This window comes from Hyaena hyaena, unplaced genomic scaffold (assembly GCF_003009895.1).
Source record: "Hyaena hyaena isolate Hyena2069 unplaced genomic scaffold, ASM300989v1 scaffold_246, whole genome shotgun sequence".
NCBI lineage: Eukaryota > Metazoa > Chordata > Mammalia > Carnivora > Hyaenidae > Hyaena > Hyaena hyaena.
In genome coordinates this window covers 462,730-488,467 of record NW_024080877.1, presented here as the reverse complement: position 1 = coordinate 488,467, position 25,738 = coordinate 462,730, and the positions used below count along the sequence as shown (strand labels likewise).

The following is a 25,738-nucleotide window of genomic DNA, read 5'->3' as shown; positions in this document are numbered from 1 at the left end:
GGTTGCTTAACCGACTGAGCCACCCAGGCACCCCTTGAGCCAGCAGCTTGACCCAAATGAGTAGTAACCCGATGCCTTGTTAGGACACTCGGGGCTGATTTTGAGAATTACATTAGCTGGCAGGCATGTGCTAGGTATGGTTCAAAGTGCTTTATGTGTATTATCTTTGTTAGTCCTCATAAGGGCCCTCTGACATAGGTGGTATGATTGCCTCTAATTTGCAGATGAATAAACTGAGGTACAGGGGTTGACTAGCCTGCCCAAGGTTATACAACTATCAGTCGTCAGAATTATGGCTCTAGAACCCGTGCTCCACAGTCTTTCCAGGCATTTATCTGTTCTCACAGTAATCCGAGGAGGTAGGTAAAAGGGCCTGGGGTTGCCTGGCTCTGGAGCTCCGAAGTAATGCCCTTTCTACTCGATGGCCTGGGGCCTGATGAGCACTGCCTGGACTGCTGGGTGTGATCTTCTTGCTCCCTTTAGACTGGCCTCCTTTCCAGTCCAGCGATGAGATGAAGTGGTTTCTCTGACCCTTTTAAAAATAACTAAAAAACACATATTATCTAATGCTTGGGGTTTTCTCTCAGCCTTAATTCTTCCTTTGCCTTAGGGGCACCCCACATTCTTTCTCCATTCAGGTCCTGGGAGATTTGCTTGTGGGAGTGCTGGAGGGGGTCCCAGAGAAATGGAGGTATTTGGTTGGTTGCTTGTTTTCTCCAACTATAATTCCACTTCCCAGTTCTGAGGCCGGCCTTGGTTAATGGGCTGTCTTTCCTACTTTTTCTTTTTCCTTTCCATGAGAGTAGAATGACAGAATGTATTTCTGTTTATTAACCTAACCCTTTTCAGAGAAAAAGCAAGAATATTATTACTAATAACGAACATTGTTTTTGCATTATGGTCGTTGTGGCTGATCGAGGCTTTTAGGGTGGAGCTCCTCTTAAGGAAAAGAAACCATGAATTAACAATCCTAAAATTAGAAATGGGTCCTTGGCAGGGGCCCCTGCATTCAGGGACCCTGAAGGTTACCCTTCACTACATGGTAAGTCCACCCCTGGCTATGATTCTTTGGAATTTTTATATCTTTTATCTTATCTAATACTTATTTCCAGTGTTTTATTACTGGTATAATTATTTGAAAATTCATATGAACCTGGATGTTAACTGGATCTTTATAAATTATAATGGGTCCTCATTTCCACTTCTCCCTTTCTTCCTTCTTCCAGATAAGCTGCCCTGGCTGATAGGAAGGACTGTGGACCTCATGTTGGGTCCTATTGGTAATGCTTGTGACCTTCCTGAGGCTTGTGTAGGGCTGATGCAGTCACTGTGTCACCTGGCTCCTCTACCTGGTGTCTTATAAATACGTGGCCTTAGTTGAAAGGACAAGAGGTCCATATCACACCACGATCACTCTTGACTCCGTGACCCAAAGCTGTATCATCTCGTCCTTGCATACAAGGCAGGCCAACATTTCCTCCTGTGTACGTAGCAGCCTTATGGGGAATTTTAAGAATTACATCAATGATTTTACCAGTAGGGTTCAATCGTTTGAGTATTAAGCTGGAACTATTAATGGCAGCCTGTATAACAGATAATGCTGTTTATCCCTGTCTCATAGAGGATGATGAATGAATGAATGAGCAAGTAAAATCAAAACCAAGGAAGACAACTGGGGAACAGATAGGAAAACTCAGTAATGTGAGAGGAGAGGAATCCCACGTGGTTCTTTCAGTATCAGCATTCAGGGAGTGGAGTCAGTTTAGGTACCCACACTTCCTCATCTACAAGAAGCTACTCAATATTTTTTTCTAAGAAAGGAGTTAATTTAGATGCAAAAATAAAAAGTTGCTATTATCAAGGACAATCTTATTAATAACTCCTATATCTTTTTCTGCCTGGATGAATACTACTGTGTAAAAATCTTATTATATTCTGTTTTGCTACAATAATAGACTTCTTTAACAACCATTATTTATGGAGGCTTGTAAATGAAGATGGTGCATTACAAAGGAAGAATTCCTACCCCAATGATAAAGAGTCAGGAGGTCATCTGATAACATTCCTTTGCCTTCAAACCCAGGGTGAGCACATAGTCAGATTGTAGTTTAGACTGCGAGTTTTCACAGACCCCAGTACCTTTCATGAAAATGTAACCCTGATGGTCTTTTCACCATCAGGAGACGTGTTGTGTGTAGCTCAAGGTATTGGTTGATCAGAAATTTGGAGGATGAGTGTATGGATAGATTTGTTTTTAAAAGCATATTCTTTATTAAATGAGAAAAATTAGTTACGATTTAGTACTTAGCTATTGAGGAACCCAGTGATTTGAAAAAAATGTATAGCCATAGAGGGCTTTTGTTTGTTTTGTTTTGTTTTACATAAGCCACTGTTTTGATGTTGGCTATTTGAATTTTTTTTTTTTCCATTTTTCCCACAAAAAGAGAGAGTACAGGCTGGCTCTCCTACCCTGTAAGAAATTTTGAAAGAGTTCACTTCACCTATGAAACTAGCAGTTACAGTTTTCTTGATCTTGAGTTATAAATGGCTAAATGGAAACAATTTTCAAGTACTTCAGACAAAACTTGGTTAGGATTCTTAGGAACCCTGGGCAAAACCCTACTGCATACAAAATATTTAATGTGGATTTGTTCTTCTCGGTCCTGGGTGACAATCAAGATTAGGTTAAGTGGTTGTTAATAAGTTGAAGGTGGGAATTAATAAGTTCAAATATTTTGAACTTCCACATTTTTTGGGAGGTCTCTGGGATGAGAATTCTTAAAAAAGTAAAATGAAAATATGACATGCTTAAACATATAGAAGCATTTAATAAAAGACACAGAAGCAAAAAATTAATCCAAACCGCCACTCCCTTCTAGGTAAATAAAAAATGGCAGGCTGGCACTGAAATGTACCTAGTTTTCCATTCCTGCGTGGAGAATTTTTTTACTCCATCCTCTGTGGCAGTTTGAATTTCAAAATGCCTTCTTGTCAGTTCTCTAGAAACTTCAAATTGATAGAAGAAGCAAACAAGCAAACAGCCAACAAGCAGAAGAGAGTTAATATAATATCTTTTAGAAATATGAATATACTGCTAGGCATATTTAGCCAGACATCATTTATCCTTCAGGAATTGAAGGGTTTTTGATGCAATTGACCTTTAAATCAGACTGGGGAAAGGTACAAAGGCAGCTTTTCCCTATAACTCTAGCCTTGCCAAGGGGTTCCAGAAAAAGAAATACACATTTTTTTAAAGCATTGATTTTTATGCAAATAGGTCCTCAATTCATAGTAGGAATATGTGATTATCTTCTCCCTATAGGAAATGAAACATCAGTGTCTATGAAGTCTGAAAGAGGTAATCTCTGACTTGTTCTCTATTATTGACGTTTTTTAAAACCAACTCTAACCTTTTAGCTGATAAGCCATAAAGAAGTATTAATGTAAAAAGCATATATGTTACAAAGAAAAATTTAAGCTGGTGGCTGGCCTCTTTTATAAGAATTGGTCTTGAATTGGTCAGAGCTCCTGGTTGCAAGGGGCAGAAAGCCACTTCAAGCTAGCTTGGACAAAAATGTTATTTATTGGATGGAGATTGAGTCCTCTAAGGAAAGAGTTAACAATTAGCCAAAACGTCAATGGTTGCACATAGTCAGCTCTTGTCTCCATCCCTTATCTGACTCTCTCAGCCAGCAAGCTTCATTCTCTTCTTCCTCCTTCCCACGGGGAGGAATATGACATACATGTGTTCCTGAGTTTCACTTCTTGAGGACTTCTGTACCAGAGAGGGCTGATTGCCTTTATCCAGTTTTGGCATGAAAAATACCCGGGAAGAACTCTTGTTGGTCTGGTTTGGCAAATGTCTGACCCTGGTCCAAACAACAGCAGGCTGTAGGATGGACCATGTAAGAACACAGTACACCCTAAATAACACCACATGATGGGTATCAGTAGGAGAGCCATCTCCTAACCAGGAGAGAACATAGGGCAAAAGTGATTCTTAGTGCCCACTAGGACTGTTGTTTCACCTTATGTTTTGATTTGTAAAGTTGTAATGGCATGCCATTCTGTTTTTAGAGAAGGAAATCATGTCAACAGGTAACTTCCCCACCTTCTGGCATTTGCAGAAATACTCATTTGGCCACATTAGCTTCATTTTGCATGTCCAGGTTAATGAACGTATTTAGAAGTTAGTATTTAATTGTATGGACATCTGTGTGATTTTGCTAGCCCAGCAAATCTTCTTCAGGTGACAATGGATTTTCCTTCTGGAAACCAACACCTCCCCTATTCTTAAGCCATGTGATTTACGTGAAGTTGACACTATGCATCTGTCCAAGTGACATGCTAATGACCTAGCTCTGGCCAGTTGGAATGCCACATTCCCCCTGGCCACCAGTTGTAGTCCAAGGATGGATCATCGCCCCCCCCCCCCCCAGCCTTTTTTTTTTCTGAAACAGTTGGAAAACACTCTGGGAATGCTTCTGAAGCTGCTGGTGGCCACAGTTTGGGAAGACCCAAATGAGAATAAAAGCAAATGAGGGAACAAAGCAGAGATTGAGGGCTGGAAATTCCTGATAAAGGGTTAAAAGTCCAACCATGTTCAAGTGGAACTATCAGGTGAAACAGTAAAGTTCTTCCCCTTTTGGTTACACTCTGTTTGATTTGGATTTCTGTACCTTGCAACCCATGTGGAAAATGGGATTATCTTCATGAGTGGCATGAGAATTCCTAGCTATCTCTCTCACCCTAGTTCCTCATATTCCAGATATCTATTGCCTCATAACAAATCACCACAAAATGTAGTGGCATAAAGTAGTTATTTCATTTCTCTCTAATGGTTTGTGTGGGTCAGGAATGTGGGAAGGGCTTGGCAAGGCAGTTCTCACTTGGAGTCTCTGTGGTTGTAATCAGACTATGGCGGGAGCTGGAATGGAGTAAGGCAGTGGAGCAGGGCCATCTGGGGGCTGGCAGGGCAGCACTGTCTCTTCATGAAGTCTCCTTAGCTCTGTGTGGACTGCTTGGGCTTCCTCACAGCATGGCACTCAGAGTGCTCAGATTGCTTATGTGGCTGAGTGTTCCAGAACATTGGGTATAAGTTTAATTACCTTCTGTGACTTAGCTTCAAAAGCCAAAGAGTGTTACTTCCACCATGCTCTGCTCAATTGGTCCATAAGGTTGGCCCAGAATAAGAGAGAGAAGATATAGACCTTGTCTCTCAATAGAGACATGAATTTGCCCACATGTTTGAAAACCACCACCGTGTTATAAGCATTTCCCAAATGGTGAGAAGGTGCTATAGTCAGAATGATATATTTAAGTAGTTTTAGTTTTGTAAGATATGCCTTTAATTTATACTTTTGGGAACTGAATTAACTTACTGAGGCCATTAAGGTACCACCAAACCTAGGTTATTGAAAATTAAGTCATGATTTCTCATGATCTTCCAGGCTTCAGAATTTCATTTTGCTCCCATATTAGGCATTTCATATTACAATATGAGCAGCATGGAAAAATACTTAGACTTGTATTACTTCTCTACTTCACAATTGCTTATATATTGGTTTAATATCGAGATGTCGTCATTTGGTAATTGGCACCTTAGTCATTGTAGCTTCCAGAAGTGCTTAATTATCTTAGTGATGAGTTTAAGGAATTGGAGGTATCTTGTTTTATGGTTTCTACATGAAATAGCAATTAGAGTGTGGATTTGTAAAACATGATTTGTGTTATGGGTCTATCTCTTTGCCTCCCTGACTAGTGTTAGAAATCCTTCTTTATACTAAGAATTACCATGGAGTGAAAATCAGAATGCAACTCTTTTCAACTTTCTCCCAAATGGAGGAAGTCGAGCTAATTTTTTTCTGTTTCAGAATGTAGCAAGTTATCCATTGGAATAAAACCAGCAGTTGAGTAACTCATGCAAAGGTAATTTAGAGCACAAATTAAATCTGTCAGAGTGGTATTAGATTTGCAAAAGCTCATAAATAACAAATGAAAGGTCACAGAGCTGTGAAAATGAGAGTGTACTTCTTCATAAAGAGAACCGGAGTCAGGGATGGGGTCCTCAGTGCGTATTCAAATTGCAGTGCATAAAATGGAAATGCAACATCTTTTCTAAATGTCTAGGACAGTCCAAAGGCACTGTTGACTCCAGAGAAAAGCGTCAAAGTCCTAGGAAAGACCCTTTGTATTATCTGAGCATGTCCAGTATCATATTTGAGAGACTTAGGGAATAAGGTTTCATTGACTACTGAGAATCTGTACAGAAAAAATACAGCCCCCTCTGCAGAGCCCATATTTCAGGAATGGTTAGACTAATTGTGAATACATGCAACCCATCTTTCATTTTTCAGTTCCTAGAATATACTAATAGAGTGAGTAGCGCTTCATGATTTACTGCAGGAATGTAAGCAGTTGATGGTGATATTAATAAACAGTTCTGCCCATTCTTTTTTTCTTAAGGGAAAGAGAAGTGGAAAATATAGCCCTGGCCACTACAAAGTAGACAAGTTCTTTTATTGTGCATTTTATGCAGATTTTTTTAGTGCTATGTTGGGCTCAGCTTGTATAAAGGAACAAAATCTATATTTCTAAAAAGCAATGTGTGGGCTTCATCAAAATTAAAAACTTTTGTATGTTGAAGGAAGTGAACACATCAAGAAAGTGAAAAATCAAGAGGAAGGGAGAAATCATTTGCAAATGATATATCTGAAAAGTATCCAGAGTCTAGAAAATAGAAAGAACTCATAACTCAACAGTAAAAAGACAATAACCCCATTAAAGAATGAGCAAAAGTTCTGAGTTGACATTACTCCCCAAAAGGTATACAAATGGCCAGTAAGTACAGTCACTTGGGAAATGCAATGAGACCCCACTTCACACTCACTATGCTATACTAACAACTATTTTTAATGAAAATAAGGGTTGGTGAGGATGTGGAAAAATTGGAACACTGGTCTTTTACTGATGGGAATGTAAAATGGTTCAGCCACAATGGAAAACTGGCAGTTCCTTAAAAAGTTAAGCACAGAGTTACCATAAAACCCAGCAATCCCACTCTTAGGTATATACCCAAGAAAACTTAAAAATACATCCAAACAAAAGTGTGAACGTGGATGTTAATAGCAGCAATATTTACAGTAGTAAAAAAATGGAAGCCACCCAAATGTCTGTCAGCTGGATAAATGGATAAACAAATATGTTATATCCATGTAATGAAATATTATCCAGCCACAAAAAGGAATGATATACCCATTCATGCTAATGGAGAGAAACCAGACACAAAAGGCTATGTGTTGTATGATTCTGTTTACACAAAATGTACCCTATAGGCAAAGCATAGAGATGGAAAGTAGATTAGTGGTTGCAGGAGTGAGGAGAAGAGGGAATTGGGAGTGGCCACTAATGGGTACAAGAGTTTTCGAGGGGTGATGGAAATGTTCTGGAGTAGGTGATGATTGTACAGTATTATGAATATACAAAAAAACTCTACTGAAGTAATACATGCTTACCAGAAATTTTTGAGCATACAAATTCAGCAAAAAGAAGAACATTAAGGGGCGCCTGGGTGGCTCAGTCGGTTAAGCGTCCGACTTCGGCTCAGGTCGTGATCTAACAGTTTGTGGGTTCAAGCCTTGCATCGGGCTCTGTGCTGACAGCTCAGAGCCTAGAGCCTGTTTCAGATTCTGTGTCTCCCTCTGTCTCTGACTCTCCCTTGCTCACACTGTCTCTCTCTCTCAGAAATAAATAAAGCATTAAAAATTAAAAAAAAAGAAGAATATTATCAGAATTCCTAAACCATTTTGGTGGGTTTTTTTTTCTAATCATATATAAGCCTGGAAAATACATACTTCCTTTTTTTTTTCTAAAGAAGCAACAATTTCATAAGTAAAGGGTGTTGGGATAATGAAATTTCAACTATTTTAAGAATTTGGAAACTCTACATTAAACACATGTGTGAGCACACATATATGGAGACATGTGTCTTCAAAGGAATATAAGAGATCTGTGCTCTCTCAACATCTTTTATACAAGTAAAATCTAACTAAAGCAGAAATGTAAAGGTCATGGAGGTGGGGCATAGACCTTGTAGGGTGGCTTGGGGGAGATATGGAGAGAGTGTAGATGGGCATCACCCATGTGTTTGCTTTGTTGATGAAGGATGGTGGAAGTCACCTGGGTCTGCATGAGCCTAGGCAATATTATAATACTGGTGGCAAGAGGTGCCATCCTGCTATCCCACATATGCTTTGTCCCTGGCTGGCTGGCCATGGGGCAGATGTTGGGGAGAAAGAGATGTGTGGATTGTGATTTGTTATGCATAGTAGCTCTGGAAATTGTTATGTTTTTCTGATTTAAGGAAAGCTAGCTGTGTGTTGAACCCAAAAGAATGGCACCATATTTACTTTCACTTAGAACACTGCATCTGCATCAGAGTTACCTTTACTTAGAAAACTACATTGACTTTAAAACTACATTTTGAACAAAACAATAGTAGTAAAAATGTTGGGGAATATTATACAGTATTTACTATGTGACAGACACTATTCTTAGTGCTTTACCTAATTCTCATAATAAACTTTTGAGGTAGGTAGTATTATGATCCTCATTTTTGCTGATGAAGAAACTGAGGCACAGAGCGGTTAAGTAACTGACTTAAGGTTGCACAGAAAGAAGGTTTTGCCACAAGGTTTCAAATCCAAGCATCTAGCTCTTTACCTCTGTACATTGCTCACATACAGCACACACATGCTGTGGAATGAAGGTTTGTGGCTGGTAACCATGCTACAGAGGTAAGGTTAATTTCAGATGACATTAAATAACGCTTAGTGTGAGTACCGGGCAGAGGGAGACTTTTAAACCAGTAACCAGAGGAAGACTGTGATTGAGAAATGCTTTAATATAAGCATGCCACTTGCATTGTTTGGTACATGTGAAGTACTGGTGTGAACAGTGAGGTTCACATCAAAAAGAACTTGGGTTGGCAGTTAGTTGATTTTTAATGTTAGGTTATATCAAAATAAAACAGACAGCTTTCCTCCCCTTCCGTCTCAAATTGGGCCCTGCTGCAGACTGTGAGGAGCTGAGGGGGGTTGATGCAGGGTAGGCTTGTTCCTTAGGTGCAGCCACACCTGGCCACAGTGGATCTAAAATGGAGCACTACTGCGTGCATTTAAGATGAGATCATGTTGGTCTCTGTCATTCGGCGGAGGAAAAATATCATTAATATTTGTTTTCTTATCATTTTTTTCAAACAAGTGCCTAGCACAGTGCCTTGCAGTCACACTCATTAAGGGAACAAGCAGCTCATTCTCCTCTTGAATGCACATTTGCCTGGGGAACCAAATGCAAACGGAAGATGGGTAGTGAGCATGAAATTGGCAAGGCTGGCATCATCAAGCTGCTAGGGTGATAAGAATTCTACTCTTATTTCCTAATAATTTGTCAGTTTTTTAAACAATGAATGCATCAATCCATCTGGAGTTCATATGAGTACATTGTGTATTGTTTGGTTCTGCTTAATCTTCACAATTTTTAATTATCATACCATTCATTTCATATTTTCCAGTTCTATAATTTAAAAACATTACTTATGTCAATAGTTGTGTCTATTTCTGAGCTACTTAGAGTGTTCTCTTTTCTGTATTTATTTTTATACTTTCTATCCTGCTCTGATTAATTAATATCTGATTAGTTCATAGTGATTTTCTGTATTGATTTTGTTTTGTAATATATTTACTCTTGATCTGTTTATTTTGACAAAATAATTTTAGGATTTTGTTATGCCTTTTTATTTAAAAAAAATTTTTGTTAATGTTTATTCATTTTTGAGAGAGGAGGAGTCAGAGTGCGAGCGGGGAAGGGCCAGAGAGAGAGAGGGAAACACAGAATCTAAAGCAGGCTCCAGGCTCTGAGCTGTCAGCACAGAGCCTGACGTAGGGCTCAAACCCACGGATCATGAGGTCATGACCTGAGCTGAGGTCGGACACTTCACCCACTGAGCCACCTAGGTGCCACTGTTATGCCTTTTTAAAAATCACATTGAATCTTTGTAAATTTGTAAACAAAATGTCCAAATGGTGTTTTTTTTCCCCTCCAGTTTAAAATAAGGTGAATATCTAGCATGATCCCTTTTGTTGGAAATAGAATGATGGTACTTGCAAAAGAGTGGGGCATGAAGAACAGACTCTATAGGAAAGCAATAAGATGGCAGGAAAAGAGAACATATAAATTAAGATGTATATCTTACATTCTTAGTAAGCTGGATGGTTCAGCCCTAGTAAAAGATTTGACTGTTCTCAATTTTAATTGGAAAAGACAGAACCAGAATAAAGGATAGAATGATGATTGCTTAGTGCTACTGAGGATTCTTTGACCTCATTTTATTACTTTAAGTTTATACACCTTGAATCAGTCTTTGAAAGAACAGAGTATTGCCTAGCATTTGCAAAGGTGGTGTCAGTGGAAAGACTGTCCTGGTTTGAATCAACTCCTCTGCTTATTTGCTGGACTTCAGTTTACTGAAAATGAGTAACCCTCATAGGGTTGTTGGGGGATTTAACTGATACATGTAAAGGGCTTCAGCAGCACCGGGCCAATATTGTTAGTTATGTGAAGGAGATTTTGAGCTGTAAAGACACTCTGTGTTTTGGGAGAGGCCAACTTACCTACATTTCTTCTCCCCGCCCATCGCAAATCTGAAAACCTACCTTGAATGGTTTGCTTGGGCACCATGACCCAGGAAGGCTACACTCTCATACCTGACCGTCACTACTATCAAGGAAATGCTTCTGAACTTTTGTACCTGACTTATTTATTGTTGCATTCTGGCAGACATCCCCCAGCCTCCTGGCAAAATCCTCCTGGATTTCATTAAAACTCAATCTCTCTTGATACCATCTCTGCTGGATATTAGAGGGGATGGCTACCCGTGGAGCCTCAGCTCCCTGATTCAGGATAGATTGGGGCTGGAATGTTCTAAGTGCTCTAAAATTACTGTCTATAAAGTTTCTGTCCATGTCTATCCACTTCCTTGTGCCTTTGGCTCCTTTGCTCCCCCCCACCCCCCCGGCCCATCCTACCGACACAGGAGCTCTGCCAAGTCTCTTCTGGCTTCCTCGAGTGGGACACTGAGATGAGTCTTGTTTTGTATTTCAGGTGCGAGTTCTTTCCCGTTGCCCCGAGTCCTGGCTCCCGGGCCCCCTGTATGAGTGACACCGCAGCCTGCCATGGAACCTGGCCCCGCCCTGGCCTGGCTCCTGCTCTTGAGCCTGCTGGCGGATTGTCTGAAAGCCGCTCAGTCGCGAGACTTCACAGTGAAAGACATTGTCTACCTCCACCCTTCAAGTAAGACTCCGTTCTCTTTGCTGCAAAAATGTTGCTTTGAATAAGATGTGAATTGAAAATGGACAGGAGAAGGCAGCCTCCCACGCAGAGGAAACCTTGGATGATTTAATTGGGGGTGCAGGTGCTACTGAAGATGTTACATGGTTTACCCTCGGCTTTTTGGAGGATGTTTGTTTTTTATTTTAAGGCAAATTGTTAAGGCTTGTTTTCTCTGTTCCCAGCATAATCGCTCTGATTCTGAACATCCTTCCCTTTAACTTGTGCCAGCTCTCAATCAGTTATCAAAGTGAAGCGGCATGTCCCAGGAGGAAGGTGTTTATAAAAGATCAGTCCTTTATAGGCAAGATAATAGCTGGTCTTCCTGTCTGTGCATCTGATTCTCAGTTTCAGCATAATTGACTCCCACAACTTCCTGTTCCCTATCTCTTTTTGTTTCCTGTGTTTAAGAGTCATCTAGGGAGTGCATAATACTGTAGATGCCCAGATCCCTTCCCTTGAATGTCTGACTGCACATATCTGGACTATACGCATGAATTTTCACTTTCAGCAAGAATTTCAGGTGCTTCTGTTACTGATATTCTAAGGATCACACTTTGGGAAACACAACAGATTTACTTCCTTTTTGGGTCTCCATCTCTGTATTTATCTTATCTCTTTAATTTTTGTTTGAATCCTCTTCTGCATTGCCCCCATGGTGGTGAGAGCCAGGCCTACTGGGTATATTTTGACCTTCAGCATTTGCCCTGAGGGTGTATTTCCCTTTTGAACTGTCCTGTTCAGCAAACATTTTTGAGTGTCTGCTCTGTGTCAAGCATTGTGATAGGCATGGAAAATATAAAGGTAAATAAAACATAGTTCTTGCTTTTGAGGATCTTACAGTCCACTAAGTGGAGGCAGCCATATGGATTCCTTCAGTGCTCCGTGGTTAGAATATTTAATGTGTATGTGTTCTGGTTTAGATGAGGGGTGTTCCAAAGAATGCACAGGGGCTTGGATCTTGGGTCGGCGGGCAGCTCAACTGCTTTGTAGCCTTCTGGCTTGAAATAAATGCCCTAACTTGAAGATTAAATAAAGGAATGCATACAAAGTACTTAGATGCATGTGAGCCAACATAAATGCTCAATAAATGTTAGAGGAATCTTGCTACGTGTTAATTTCCTACATTCTGTTGCATTATTTTGTGGACTAGAGATAATATCCATAAAATACGAGGCACATATATAATAGGCAGCTGTATGTTTTTTGCTTATGATGTCATAATTGGCTTAGACGGTAAACTGAGGTTGCTGAAAATGCATATCTCTAATTTTTTAACTCCAAGTACACTTTTGACACGCAGCAAATAGCTTCTTCAGACTTAACTGCTATTGTACTCTCACCAGTAAAGGGCTGGTGCCTACTGGTTAATTGAGTGGGAAGATTATCTGGCTGCTTGTTTTTGCAGGGTGTTTATTTTAGTAACCATGAAAAGAAGGTGCTTTGATACTTGCTGCGTTTTCTAAGATTGCATTTTGTTCTTCTCTCCAAAGAGCCGTCTGTGCTTTTTTATTAGACTTGGTGAACACAAATCTAAATTTCAGTCCTGGGTTTGATTGCTAAATCCTTTGGCCCCTGTGGGGCTTTTCATCCGCTTCGGTGAGTGACTCAGCAGTCACCTGGCTGGAAAACAGGTCTCCTCTGAGGCTGTGATTGTCCACAGGGTGGGAAGGGAGATCGAGGAGATTGGATGTAAGTGAGCAAGAATAAGACAAACACATGCCCCACTTCTGTGCCAGTCTTGTGGGGGAGCTGTGCCTGGGCTGAGTGGGCCCTTATCTGAAAAGTCCATTTCAGAATGGGATCTCTGAAGGATGGACTCTGCCAGGCCAGAGGAGCAACTACTCCCGCTCTCTAGAAGCTGCTGGAAAAGTTCTGCTCATGTGGCCTATGTTAATTCAGTAAGCCATAGCCTGATTAAAAAGAATTCACTATATAGAAAAAATTGATGGGGTTTTCTGACATGATTTTGAGATATGGAGGATAGAGGATGTCGTGTCTAAGCTGCATTAGACAGAGGTGCTTCACCAGAAGTTCTGGGCGGAGTTCTCTTTTAGAGCCTCCATGACTGCTCATGGGGAGTAAAAATTCTTGCTGGATTGAAGTTACTGTCGATGGTTTCTACCACACATTTCTCCACACTCTTTCAGAAGTTTTTGATGTTTGTTTGCTTGTTTTTGCACTTTGATTTTTTAAAAGGTCATGGTCCTCGGCCACTGAGCAGCAGCCACTAGACCAGGTTTGGATGGAGTGATCTTTCTACAAATAAGCAGGTTTCTGTAGAACATGGACCATAAAAAATAGATGAGAGAGGCGTGGGATTATTCAGACTTTGAATTATTGATATAATCACCCCACTTTGTAGATGGAGGCACAAACAGCTTTTCTGGGGTCAGCAAGAGAGCCAGTTTCCATTAATGTTAGCTACTGCTCAGAACATACCCAAGGAGAAATCAATGGTGCCAGAGATGTTGAGAAGGCACACAAGTTTTCCACACCAGCCAAACAAACTCATTTCCCATGGGCCCTCGGTAGCCCTCAGAGATGGTAAGGGGGGCTGAGATTGAAACCCTGGTTGGGAAAGTTCGGCATCCCATGACTCATCTCCCTTGCTTCCTGGTCCCCTAAGTTTTTGGTTTCTAACCTTTAAAAGATGTCAACTTTATGGCTTTCAAATTGAAGTACTGTCCTCGATAACATTCTTTTCTATAATTTGTATGTTTTCCTTTTTATTTTTCATGTGAAAAATGATGAATTTCTTCCCACCCTATAATTAAAATACCGAAGACTAATAAAACTTTCAATACAGGAGTTAGTAGTCAGAGAAATGGAGTGACTTATTTGGTTGCTACACATCACACGAGATAGCGGAATCTAACATCCTAAGTGGTTTCAACCTATTCTTGGCCGTCATTTCTTTACTTATACTAGAAACCTTTCCTGAGAAATCCAGTTTTCCTCTGGTTGCATACTCTGAGTATTCCCTTGGTCACATTGAAAAAAGAGCTATATCCCTAGACTGGGCTTGTTTATGCCCACGTAGTGAGCCAATGGCATTTTTGCATAATTCCGCACCATGCAAGTCTTAGGGAGTAGGGCACTTTCTGGAAAGGTACCAGGAAATACATTTCTATCAGAAATACATTCACAGTATTCAAGTTATACTGACAATGTTTTGTTGCTGGATGGACTGAGAAAGAAGATCAATTTATTAGATTTCTAGAAATTTTACATTTGCATCCAGTTTCCAAAAACAGTGGAAATTAACCTGGCAAGAATAAAACAAGTTTGGATGCATTACCTATCAGCATACATTTTAAAACAAAATTCCCTTCTCACCACAGTTCTGGTAACTGAAGGCCTTTGTCCAGGCAGAAGTTCCAAGAGATGGAAACAAAGATGAAATCTCTTCCATCGCCTTACGAATGAATTATAGTCGGTTGAACTATGGCTGACCATGAGACTTAATGGACAGATTACGTTACAGGAAGTAACTGGGCACTTTGGAGTTTCTTTTTTTCTTTACAATCACCTACTCTTGAGGGACCAAGGACTTATGCCCTGAAATACAGAATACTAAGCTTATTAACTCTGTGATCAAGAGCCAAATTAGATTCATTCACAGCTGGGGCCACAACGGTTTGAAACTTTACTTGCTCTGTAATGCTTTGAAGTCACAAAGAAGAAAATAACACATCTCTTAGGAACCTCTTTCCTTCCTTTTAAAAAAAGAACAACTTTATCAGATGCAGTATCAATTAGCAAGTTACTGGAGACAGTTGCTCATCTGTAGACTTTAGTCTTGGTTAAATTTTTCCAGAGGGAGGAATTTAACCATTTACTTGGTGTTATGCTATAACTGGCCACTTAGAAACGAGTCTGTTTGTGGAGACTTGTCGTTGAAAAGGGTTTGGTTTTTCACTGATCCGCACGACCTGCCAAGGTGCAAATGCAAGTTCCTATAAGCAATACTAGACTGTCATGGTTGAGAATCCCACAGATAGGAAGTTGTAGATTTAAAAGTAAAACTCACTGAAAATAAGATCATTTGATTAACTGAAATAATATGTGCTGATAAACACATTCAGATTCAAATGATTTGAAACAAAGCTTCATTTTGCTACCAAAGGACTTTAGCCCATATTCCTGTTTAATTTTTTTACATATTTTGGGTTAATTTCAGAGTCCAGGCCTATCTGTCTGAGAAATAACAGTATTTAATTTAATATGTCACAAGTCTTGCAAAAGATCATTTTGAAGAATCTATTAAATATTCCAAATTTGGGAACATTGCAACCTAATGGTGCCAGGTTCTCAATAAGTTTATTCTTGTAGTGGCTGGGTCATCAATCTTCATTCAGAGTACTTAATTTATCTCTTTGATGGGAAAGTTTCCAGGAATAACTAATCCAACATTCCAGCGAAAAGTTTTACTGGCTGCAGTGACAGACAGGTAAAATTGGATGCTCTTGTGAATTAATCATGCAAGCTGAAGTGGTCCGGCTAGCTTGCAGTCATAAACCATGGTGAACATGATGATAGTTTTTTGAGGAATACTTTCCTTTGACAAATCATTTACATCTTTGTTTTCAATACTCTTACTTTGATGATTCTTCAAGTTTTACAAGCTGCTTTTAAAGTTTTTTTAATACTTATTTATATATTACATATTTTTAAATATTTATTTATTTTTGAAAAATAGCATGTGCAGGTTGGAGAGGGATAGAGAGAGAGAGAGGGACAGAGGATCTGAAGTGGGCTATGTACTGATAGCAGAGAGCCTGATGCAGGGCTGGAACTCAGGAACCGTGAGATCATGACCTGAGCCAAAGTCAGATGCTCAGCCGACAGAGCCACCCAGGTGCCCCTGTATATTACATATTTTTAAATTGATAGTGAAACTATTTTTTAATGTATCCAATAGGACAGTTTCCTAAAATAGTTTGTATGGGTTTTCTCATAACAGGAATTGTGAAAATAAGCTAATTTAAGTGTCCATAAGGATATTTAATGTCTTTGGAATTTAAGAAGCTATTTGTGTTTAATTCTTCAGGTGTGTACTTATCTAAGTAGAATCTTTCAATTCGAATGTAGCCCACCTATCTAGATGGTAGGATGTGGAGACATAAAAATTATCTGTGTGTAGTTTTACAAAATAGTTTACCTGTGTTTTATTATAACTGTATGTTAGGGAGAACGTGTTTCCCACAGTGAAATCTCCTTATTGGGAATGAAGCAGGTGGATGGCTATCTCAGCTGCCTTCTCACGTTCTAAGGCAGTCCATGCCCTCACTTTCATTATGCTTCTGAACTTGAGTCACCACGTACTTGCAGGAACATAGCTGGCCCCTGAAAATGTCTAGTGACTTGTCTTTTTTAGACAGCTTCTGAGTTTTGATCATGCTAGGTTACTGAATATTGTCAGAGTCATTTCTGTGAAATACTGCAAGCCAGTACAAGGATGCCAGCTCTTCTATGCAAGGTGAAAATCAAAGTTAAATCTTGCCCATAATTTTGGCCTTAAGTTGCTGCCTCCTCCTTCATTTATTTTTGATAACATACTTAATTGGTTCCATGTGGGCAAAGCAATTTACCCTGAGATGATTACTTCCACCGGTGGGATACGCAGGCTCAGCCATCTGCGAGGAAGAACAGTTGGCTCCTGACGATGAAGTGTTTGGGCGTTTGTAGTTTTCAAAGAGGCCGGGCGATTTTGCAAATTAAAAACAAATATGAGAGTTCTGTTTGTGAGAGGTAGAACTCTAAAATGAGCAAGTAAGAGCATATCGGTGCAAGGAGGAGCACACTGGTGAAAAGGACAGCTACAGCCTGGCATTCCTGGCACCCTCTCTGGATGCTCATCTGTAACTGCCCACCAGGCCCTCGGTGCACTGGGCTCGCTCTAAAGGGTGCCTCACCAGACCCCCCTGTGCCTGAGCATAAGTGAAGGCAAGGATACAAGTACCTGTAGAGTACTTGTACTCTTTGGAAGGCAGGAAGGGGCCATTCAGGGGTGGGGAGAGGAAAGGCTAGAGGGCTTCCTGGAATTACCCATCCCTCAGACACCAGCCGGTAGTGCCTCCGTATCCACACGTGCCCTCAGCGGGCTGCCCCGTGGACATTGGGTATGGGCCCAAAACAGCCCTTAGGAGGGTCACCTCTGCACAGCATAGATTTTAGTAATGAAGACTCTTTTCCTAGCTGATACTTACCATCCCCAGGAATTCTTAACTGTATCAAGTCGATCAGATAAAGACATCAGATCGAACTAGAGAAATTGCCACTTTTATAGGTCAAAAATGGTCAAACACAAGGAAATTTTTAATGATTCAACCTAATATTTATATTTATGTATTGACATAGCTATATAAGTTGAATAAAAGGAAATCTTTGGAAATCTAGAGTGCCTATTTTGTTTTCAATATTTATTTATTTTTGAGAGAGAGTGCAAGCAGGGGAAGGGCAGAGAGAGACACACACAAAGAGAATCTGAAGCAGGCTCCTCACTGCTAGGGCAGAGCCTGATGTGGGTCTCAAACTCATGAGCTGTGAGATCATGACCTGATCCAAAGTTGGTGCTTAACTAATTGAGCCCCCCAGGTGTCCCTAGAGTGCCTAGTTTTAGTTAAAATGTTCATTGAGATAATTGTACATTCATAAGCAGCTATAAGAAATAATATAGGGAGATATCATGTTTACTTTACCCACTTTCCCCCAATGGTAACATTTTGAAAACTATAGAATTATATCACAACCAGGTTACTAACATTGATAATCAATCCACCTGTCTTATTCAGACTTCCCCTATTTTCCTTGTGTTCATTGATATATGTATGTATTTAGTTCTACACAGTTTTCTCATGTGTATAAGTTTGTGTATCCGCCACCAAGTCAAGACATTAAACAGTTTTAAAAGCACAAGTATCCCTCCTACAGACCTCCCCTCCCCCACCTTCCTCTCACCCTGCCCCCCACCACTCCTGTCTCTAACCTCTGGCAACCACTCATCTTTCCTCCATTTCTAAAATGTTGTCATTTTAAAAATGTTAAATAAATGAAATCATCCAGAATAGAACATTTGGGATTGCTTTTTTTTTTCACTTCGCATAATTCCCTGGAAGTTCATCCAAGCTGTTAAATGTATTAATAGTTCACTTGTATTGCTAGTATTCATTCCATAGTACAGAGGTACCACAGTGTGTTAAACCATTCGTTCATTGAAGGACATCAGGATCGTTTCCAGTTTGGGACTATTACAAATAAAGTTGATGTGAACATTTGCATATAGGTTTTTGTGCGACTCCTAGTTTTCAGTTCTCAGAGATAAATGCCTCAGGGTGTAATTGATGGGTCATATGGTAGTTACATGTTGAGTTTTTAAAGCAACTGCCAGGTTGTTCTGCGAATCCTTTTTAAAAAATGAAAATGTCTATCTTCAGGACTCTGTGCTCTGTCTAAAAAATTAATTTTCTCTCTTGATCCTTTTTCTAGCCACACCATATCCTGGTGGATTTAAGTGTTTCACCTGTGAAAAGGCAGCAGACAATTATGAGTGCAACCGATGGGCTCCAGACATCTACTGTCCTCGAGGTAAACTCTCAGTAGACAGATTGGGGTGCCCATGAGTGAACAGTCTTGTTGACTTTGATGCATAGGTAGAGAGAGTCATGCTTGCAATCTCAGCCACTTCTCTTGTCTGAGGCTATTAGTAGATCTTTTATCATCAACTTATCATCAAAGGCTCTCAGAGACATCAACTAATCATAGGATTGCCCCCTTCCTCATGAGGCAGCATTGGAGCACCAATAGAGGTAAGCGATACTTCCTGCCCCCTTCCCCAGCCAAAAACAGGGCAAGAAGAGAACAACTAGCCTTTTGGCCACTCTTTGAAGCATTAGTCATTGCATAATAACTTCCTTTATGCAAAGTTTGAACTGATGTTCATATAAAGATCCCATTTATTACATATCTTGCCAGAGGCTTCTATCCTGAGACTGCATGAAAGCTAGAAGTCTAAATGCCATCACTGCGCATGCACACACACACACACACACACACACACACCCAACCCTGAGCCATTAAGTTCTTTTTGAAGGATGAGACAGATGCCCAATTGAAGCATGAAATTTTGACCCAAAGGCCCATTTCAAAATGAAGTAGATGCTTCACATCCATATTTGTATCTCTTTTATCCTATTGAATAAAAGAGATGGTTATATTTAGCTATGGAGTCACTGTTAATTGGCTATTTTAATTTTGGAGGAAAATCAGTGCCTTTGATGGAGAGATGGTGAGGACAGAACATTCTATTGACAAATGTTTGAGTGAGTAGTTAGATGGGCTTTGCTGATGACTTGATCCATTTGTTAAAATGACTGAACACACCAACACCGAATCTATTATATTTTTACATAATGCAGGAGCCTCATACCCTAGTGAAAGACACTGTCTCCCGGGAGGACTGGACATCGGGAGAACGTGGAAAGTGCAATTAAAAGACAAATGTCAGCTGCTTAAGCCAGTAGTCTTTAGCCCATGCACTTCTACCTAGGCTGCCCAGTAGAAACACCTGTGGATCTCTTCAAACTCACTGGAGCCTGTGCCCTCCCTAGGCCAGTGGTCCTCAATCTCCAGCAAGATCAGTATTCCCTGGAGGACTTATTAAAACACAGATTTATGCCTCTCCTCTTGCCCCACTCCTGATTCAGTACGTGTGATGGGGTCTGAGAATTTGCACTTCTAAGGCGATCCCAGGTGATACAGATGCTGCTGGTGTGGAGACCACGTGGTAAGAAACGCAGCTCTAGGGCACCTGGGCCTGCGTCTCTGAGATGGGGGCCCTGCACTGGTGTAGTTCAGTATCACGGGCGATTCTAGTGAACAGTCAGGGGCAAGAAGCACTGGCAGCACCTCTCCTCACTAACAGAAAGTGAAAGGTACTGTTGTCATTTCTAGCTTCCTCTTGTTTACTTTTAGGCTGTTGTTAATGGGGTCCCAAAAGACCAAGGGAAGAGAAAAACATGGAGATGCTAAAGATTGACTTAATCACAGGCTAGATATCCAGCCCTCCCCGCTAATCAAAGATAAGTCCTGTCTGCATTGCCTTCTGCAGTCCTGTGCTTATTTTGGACTGAGCCAGTGTTTTTCTAACATTACCCCAGCAGAGTGAACATTTGGGTAGGTTGCTGATGGACTGGGTTTGACCGCTGCTTCTCAAACTTGATGGTACATTGAAATCAAGGGGGACATTTTTAAGGCACTGATGCCTGGGTCCATTGTCAGAGATTCATATTCAAACAGCATGCGGTATGGCTGAGCATAAGGATTTTTGAAATCTCCCCGGGTAGTTCTAATATGCCGCAAAATTTGAGAACCACTGTAAACAGTGACTCTGGACAAACACAGGATGCTTTGCTGGTGTAGCCAATCAGCTTTGGGATGGTTCCAGCAGGGACAGAGCGGGCAGACTAGCTTTTCAAACCGTTGCCACGAGTGAGACCTCCTCAGAGGGAATGTGGCGGTGCTTTTCTCGGTATTGTCCTAGCAGAGAGGATGCCGAGGACAAGGTGGGGTCGTGAACTGGTGCTCTCAGGCTTTGCGCCAGATTTCATAGAGGCCCAGTCCAAGTCCGATGGTGTGCAAGTGTATTGCTGTCACAAAGGAAAAACAGGTGACCGGTAGCACGCTGCTTGAATTCCTCTCAGGAGAAGAGGAAGATCCCTTCTGATCCTTTCTTCAAAGGTCACAATCTCTTCTTCCAAAGTACAGATACCTGAACGTGTCACAGTGTTCACACAATTTCCCCCTTTCCCTTTTTTCTTCCCACTTTTATCTTTTTGTCCTTACATTTGTAAGGATAAATGGAAAGTGATGCTGGCTTCATGAGGCTTCGTGGCACAGAACAACCACGGCGGGCTTTAGCGGGGGATCATGCAATGAAAGATAGGAATCTAGTTTCTTCTTTCCGGGAGCACCCAGTTAGCTGGGGAGATAAGATCTGAATGTATCAAATGTCAAAAATATCAGAACAAAAGCAAGTGCAAATGCAGCATGGCCTTCAGTGCTGCGGGAGCTCATGGGGACAATTGCTCTGTGGGGGCTGAGGTGGCCAGTGACAGCATTGTGGGCTGGGAAGAGGCAACAGCCCTATAAGTAGGCAGCAGAAGTAGAATGCTGAAGAAGATGTGTCTTCTGGGAAATCACTCAGCGCAAAGGTACAGAGATGGGATCCCCAGGCGTGCCTCATGGACAGGGAGAGGCCCGACCTGGGTGCAGCAACTAGTTTGTGTCAGAATAGTAGGAGCATAGCAGTGGAGCTCAGTTATTTTTGTGAGGCCTTGAACTAAAGCTGTAACCTGAGAAGAGATGAAGCCACACTCTGCTTCCTTCTTCCTCTGGGTTTTCTCCAGATTTTTCTAACAATAAAAATGGCATTATTATCAGTATTAGATTAAAATATGAGTTGTGTCTAACTACTGACTGACCTTGGATTTATTTTTTCTGTTCATTATTAGTTTGGAGCGGCTGTAGAACTGCCAACAGGTTTCGTAAGGGGGGCACAACAGCTGCTATGGGAAAATGTCCTACCTTTCTGCGATATTCCTGGGTTTTTGTTTATTTTGTGAAATCCTAAGGGTGGATTTTTTTTTTTTTTTTTTTTTTTTGTCTTTTAGGCAATCTTAGGAAATAGCCCTTCAAGGTTTCTGCCATTCGACCGGGGTCTCTACTCTAGCTCTAAACCCCATGAGGACCCCCAGCCTTTCATCTTCTTATAGTTTATCTGTTAACATCTCCCAGCCTCACCTCCATCCTGTTTAGAGAACTCAGAACCTAGCGTTGGCTTTTGGAATTTCCTTTACTTTCAGGAGAGTTCATTTGTATATCTATAAAAAGTATTGGCTATATATTATCCAGTACTCTTGGCTGCATGTAATGAAATGGTGTTCAGGTGACCTATTTTGTCATATTGCTAAATGGAAGCCTTAGACTTCCTCCTTTTTATTTTTAAGTAAAAATTTTTAACTTAAAGTTTAACATACATACCAGAAAGTGAATAGATCATAGGTGCTGAGCTCATTGAATTTTCACTAAGTGCACCAGCTGTGTGTCTGTCACCCGTGTTAAGCTACAGAACCTCAGAAGGCCACTAGGGTCTCCCACTCATTACACTCTACCTCACAGAGGTAACACAATTGCGACTAGTATCACTGAGCTGTGTATTAAATGGACTCACAGAATGTATTCCTTTTTTTTTCTCATTTTCTATGTGAAATTCAGCCATGTTTTTGTAAGCTGCAAAGGTATTCTCACAGATGTACAGTAGATCACTACATGAATATGCTAAAATTCATCCATTCCACTCTTAACGGACGTTTGGATTGTCTCCAGTTTTTGAGTGTTGTGAACACACTTGTCCATGAGTTTTGGTACACGTACATGTGCATTTCCCTAGGTCTCTTTCACTGGGGCGGCTGGGCATGCGGCAGCTATGCTTTGGCCTTACTGGTTACTGCGCAGTGGGTTCCCGGAACAACTGTACCAATTTGTACTCTCTGCGGCAGTGCCTGAGAGTGCCAGTTGCTGCACAAGCTTGCCAACGCTTAGTGTTAACAGAAACGATAGAAGCTAGAAGTTAATGGAATGACATTTTTAAAATGCTGAAAGTAAAGAACTGTCACCCTAGAATTCTGCACTGAGACTGCCAGCCTCCCTTCTCCGTATATCCCATCTCTTCCCAGCTGCCTGCTGGCTCTGAATTCCTGTTTGTCCCTCCCAACTCCCCTGAGAGTGACAGAGGCTCTGCTAAGCAACTTTGCCCCTCCACAGGGCTTTCCGCTTGGCTTCTCCGCCTCCATGTGTGCACCTTTTGAGTCAGCAGGTGCCTTGAGGGGAGAACAAGTATAGAATGTCATGCTCAACTCAATGTGCTATTCGTCTTCCTGGTATCTTGCTTTTCAAATCCTATCTGCCTTGGTAGCTCACCTATGCTCTCACAGAGATTTTTGTTGCTTTACTTTTATTTGGCTATTTTAATTTTATTCTGTTGTTTCTCGGTAAGAAGGTACAAGCTAGTTCATTTCAGCTGGCATTGTAATTCCTAGGTTTACACTTTTATTAGAACTTTTCCAGGGGCACTGGGGTGGCTCCGTCAGTTAAGCCTGTGACTTTGGTTCAGGTCATGATCTCACTGTTCATCAGTTTGAGCCCCGCGTCGGGCTCTCTACTGACAGCTCAGAGCCTGGAGCCTGCTTTGGATTCTTTGTTTTCCTCTTTTTTTCTGCCCCTCGCCCACTCATTCTCTCTCTCTCTCTCTCTCTCTCTCTCTCTCTCTCTCTCTCTCCCCCTCTCTCCCCCCCCAAAAATAAATATTTTTTCAAAATCTTTAAAAAAAGAACTTTTCCAGTAATTTTTAACCCAAAAATTCTATCAGCCTAAACAAGATGGTTTCCTTTTGACACCCTGAAATCATCTAAACTTACTGCAAGTCAGTGTTTTTGCCCAGGTGTTTTCTATTAGCATAATTGCCTCGGATATAAAGCATCTATTTGATGTTTTAGTCTTATCACTTTTATTTTAACTACCGCCCTTCTCTAAGATCTTGTTTATCCTCAGTGCTTTTACATACCTCCCCAACCACCTTTTCTGCCTTTGCCTGGTTATATGCACATAGCTTTCTGAATTTCAATGATTTGCTTTAAAAGAGAGGTTCCTCAAGTTAATATGTCACCTGTCCTTAGCAGGTATGGAATATTCTTTTTTGAAAAGACAAGACAAAAACAAAACCCAAGATATCATCTTGGAAATAGCACCCTGATTTAGAAATGGATTATTTTCAGTAGCTCAGAGGCTTCTTACATGACTGCTTTCAGCTGCTGTCTCTACCACCAAAGATCCTCTTACAGGCTCAGTGATGTCCCCCTGAAGTTCACATGTGAAGCCTAACCCCCAGTATTTCTGAATGTGATTGCAGTTAAAGATAGGGTCCTTAAAGTAGTAATTCAGGTTCAGTGATGAAGAGGAGATCAGGACACAGACTGGCACAGTGGAAAGACCATGAAAAGATACAGAAAGAAGCTGCCTATCTGTGAGCCAAGGAAAGAGGCCTCAGAAGAAAGTAACCCTGCTGACACCTTAAAGTGGACTTTTAGCCTCCAGAACTGTGGAAAAAATAGATTTCTGCTGTTTAGGCCACCTGGTCTAAGATACTATGTTACACAGTTTATCTATAATCTAGAATTACCCTGAATCTAAAACCAGGTAAAACTAAGATAATACCAAAAAACAACAAAGCAAAACAAAAACCACACAAAACCTCCTGAAAACTAATTTTGCTTGTTTTAAAAAAATTTTTAATAGTTTATTTATTCTTGAGACAGAGAGAGGCAGAGCATGAGTGGGGGAGGGGCGGAGAGAGAGGGAAACACAGAATCTGAAACAGGTTCCAGGCTCTGAGCTGTCAGCACAGAGCCCGACTCAGGGCTTGAACCCACGAACTATGAGATCATGACCTGATCCGAAGTCAGACGCTTAACTGACTGAGCCACCCAGGTGCCCTTCTAATTTTCCTTATGAATACAATCACAAATATCCTTAATATAATATTAACAAATAACATTTAGCAATATATAAAAATAAACCTGACCAAGTAGAGCTTATTTCAGTAATGCAGGGTCTGCTTCAATATTTGAAAATCAACTAGTATAATCCACAATATAACAGACTGAAGATGAAAAGTCATATGTTAATACCAACTGAAGCAGAAAAAGCATTTGGCAAAATTCAACACCTTTCATGATCAACAACTTTCAGAAAAACAGTATGAGAGAAACTTCTTCAATTTGATAAAGAATATTTATTTTTAAAAAAACCGATAGCAAACATTATACTTAATAGTGAATGACAAAATATTTCCCTGTTAAGATCAAGAGCTAGGCAAGGATATCACTTTCATCATTCATATCCAGTGTTATACTAAAAGTTCTACCCAGTGCAGTAAGGCAAGAAAAGGAAATGAAAGGCATACAGATTGGAAAGGAAGAAGTAAAACTATCCCATGTCACAGATGACACATTTTTCTATGTAGAAAATCCCAACACTTCTACACAAATTCTTAGCACTAATAAGTTCAGTAAAGTCACAAAACACTAAGATTAAGACACAAAATTTTTTTTTATAAGTATACTCTTTTTTAAATTTTTTTTTAATGTTTTATTTATTTTAGGAGAGAGAGAGAGAGACAGCATGAGCAGGGGAGGGTCAGAGAGAGAGGGAGTCACAGACTGAAACAGGCTCCAGGCTCTGAGCTGGCAGTCAGCACAGAGCCCGACGGGGGGCTTGAACCCACGAACCGCGA

General features: G+C 40.7%; 1 protein-coding gene across 1 annotated transcript in view; it reads left to right on the top strand.

Annotated features, from left to right (window-relative positions):
* Positions 1 to 25,738, top strand: part of LYPD6 (LY6/PLAUR domain containing 6) — a 125,573-nt gene that overhangs the window by 87,595 nt on the left and 12,240 nt on the right. Inside the window, exons 2-3 of the mRNA XM_039244560.1 lie at positions 11,161 to 11,349; positions 18,877 to 18,975. Of these exons, the coding sequence (XP_039100491.1) occupies positions 11,232 to 11,349; positions 18,877 to 18,975 (217 nt within the window). The 5' untranslated portion in view covers positions 11,161 to 11,231. The remainder of the gene's footprint in view (positions 1 to 11,160; positions 11,350 to 18,876; positions 18,976 to 25,738) is intronic.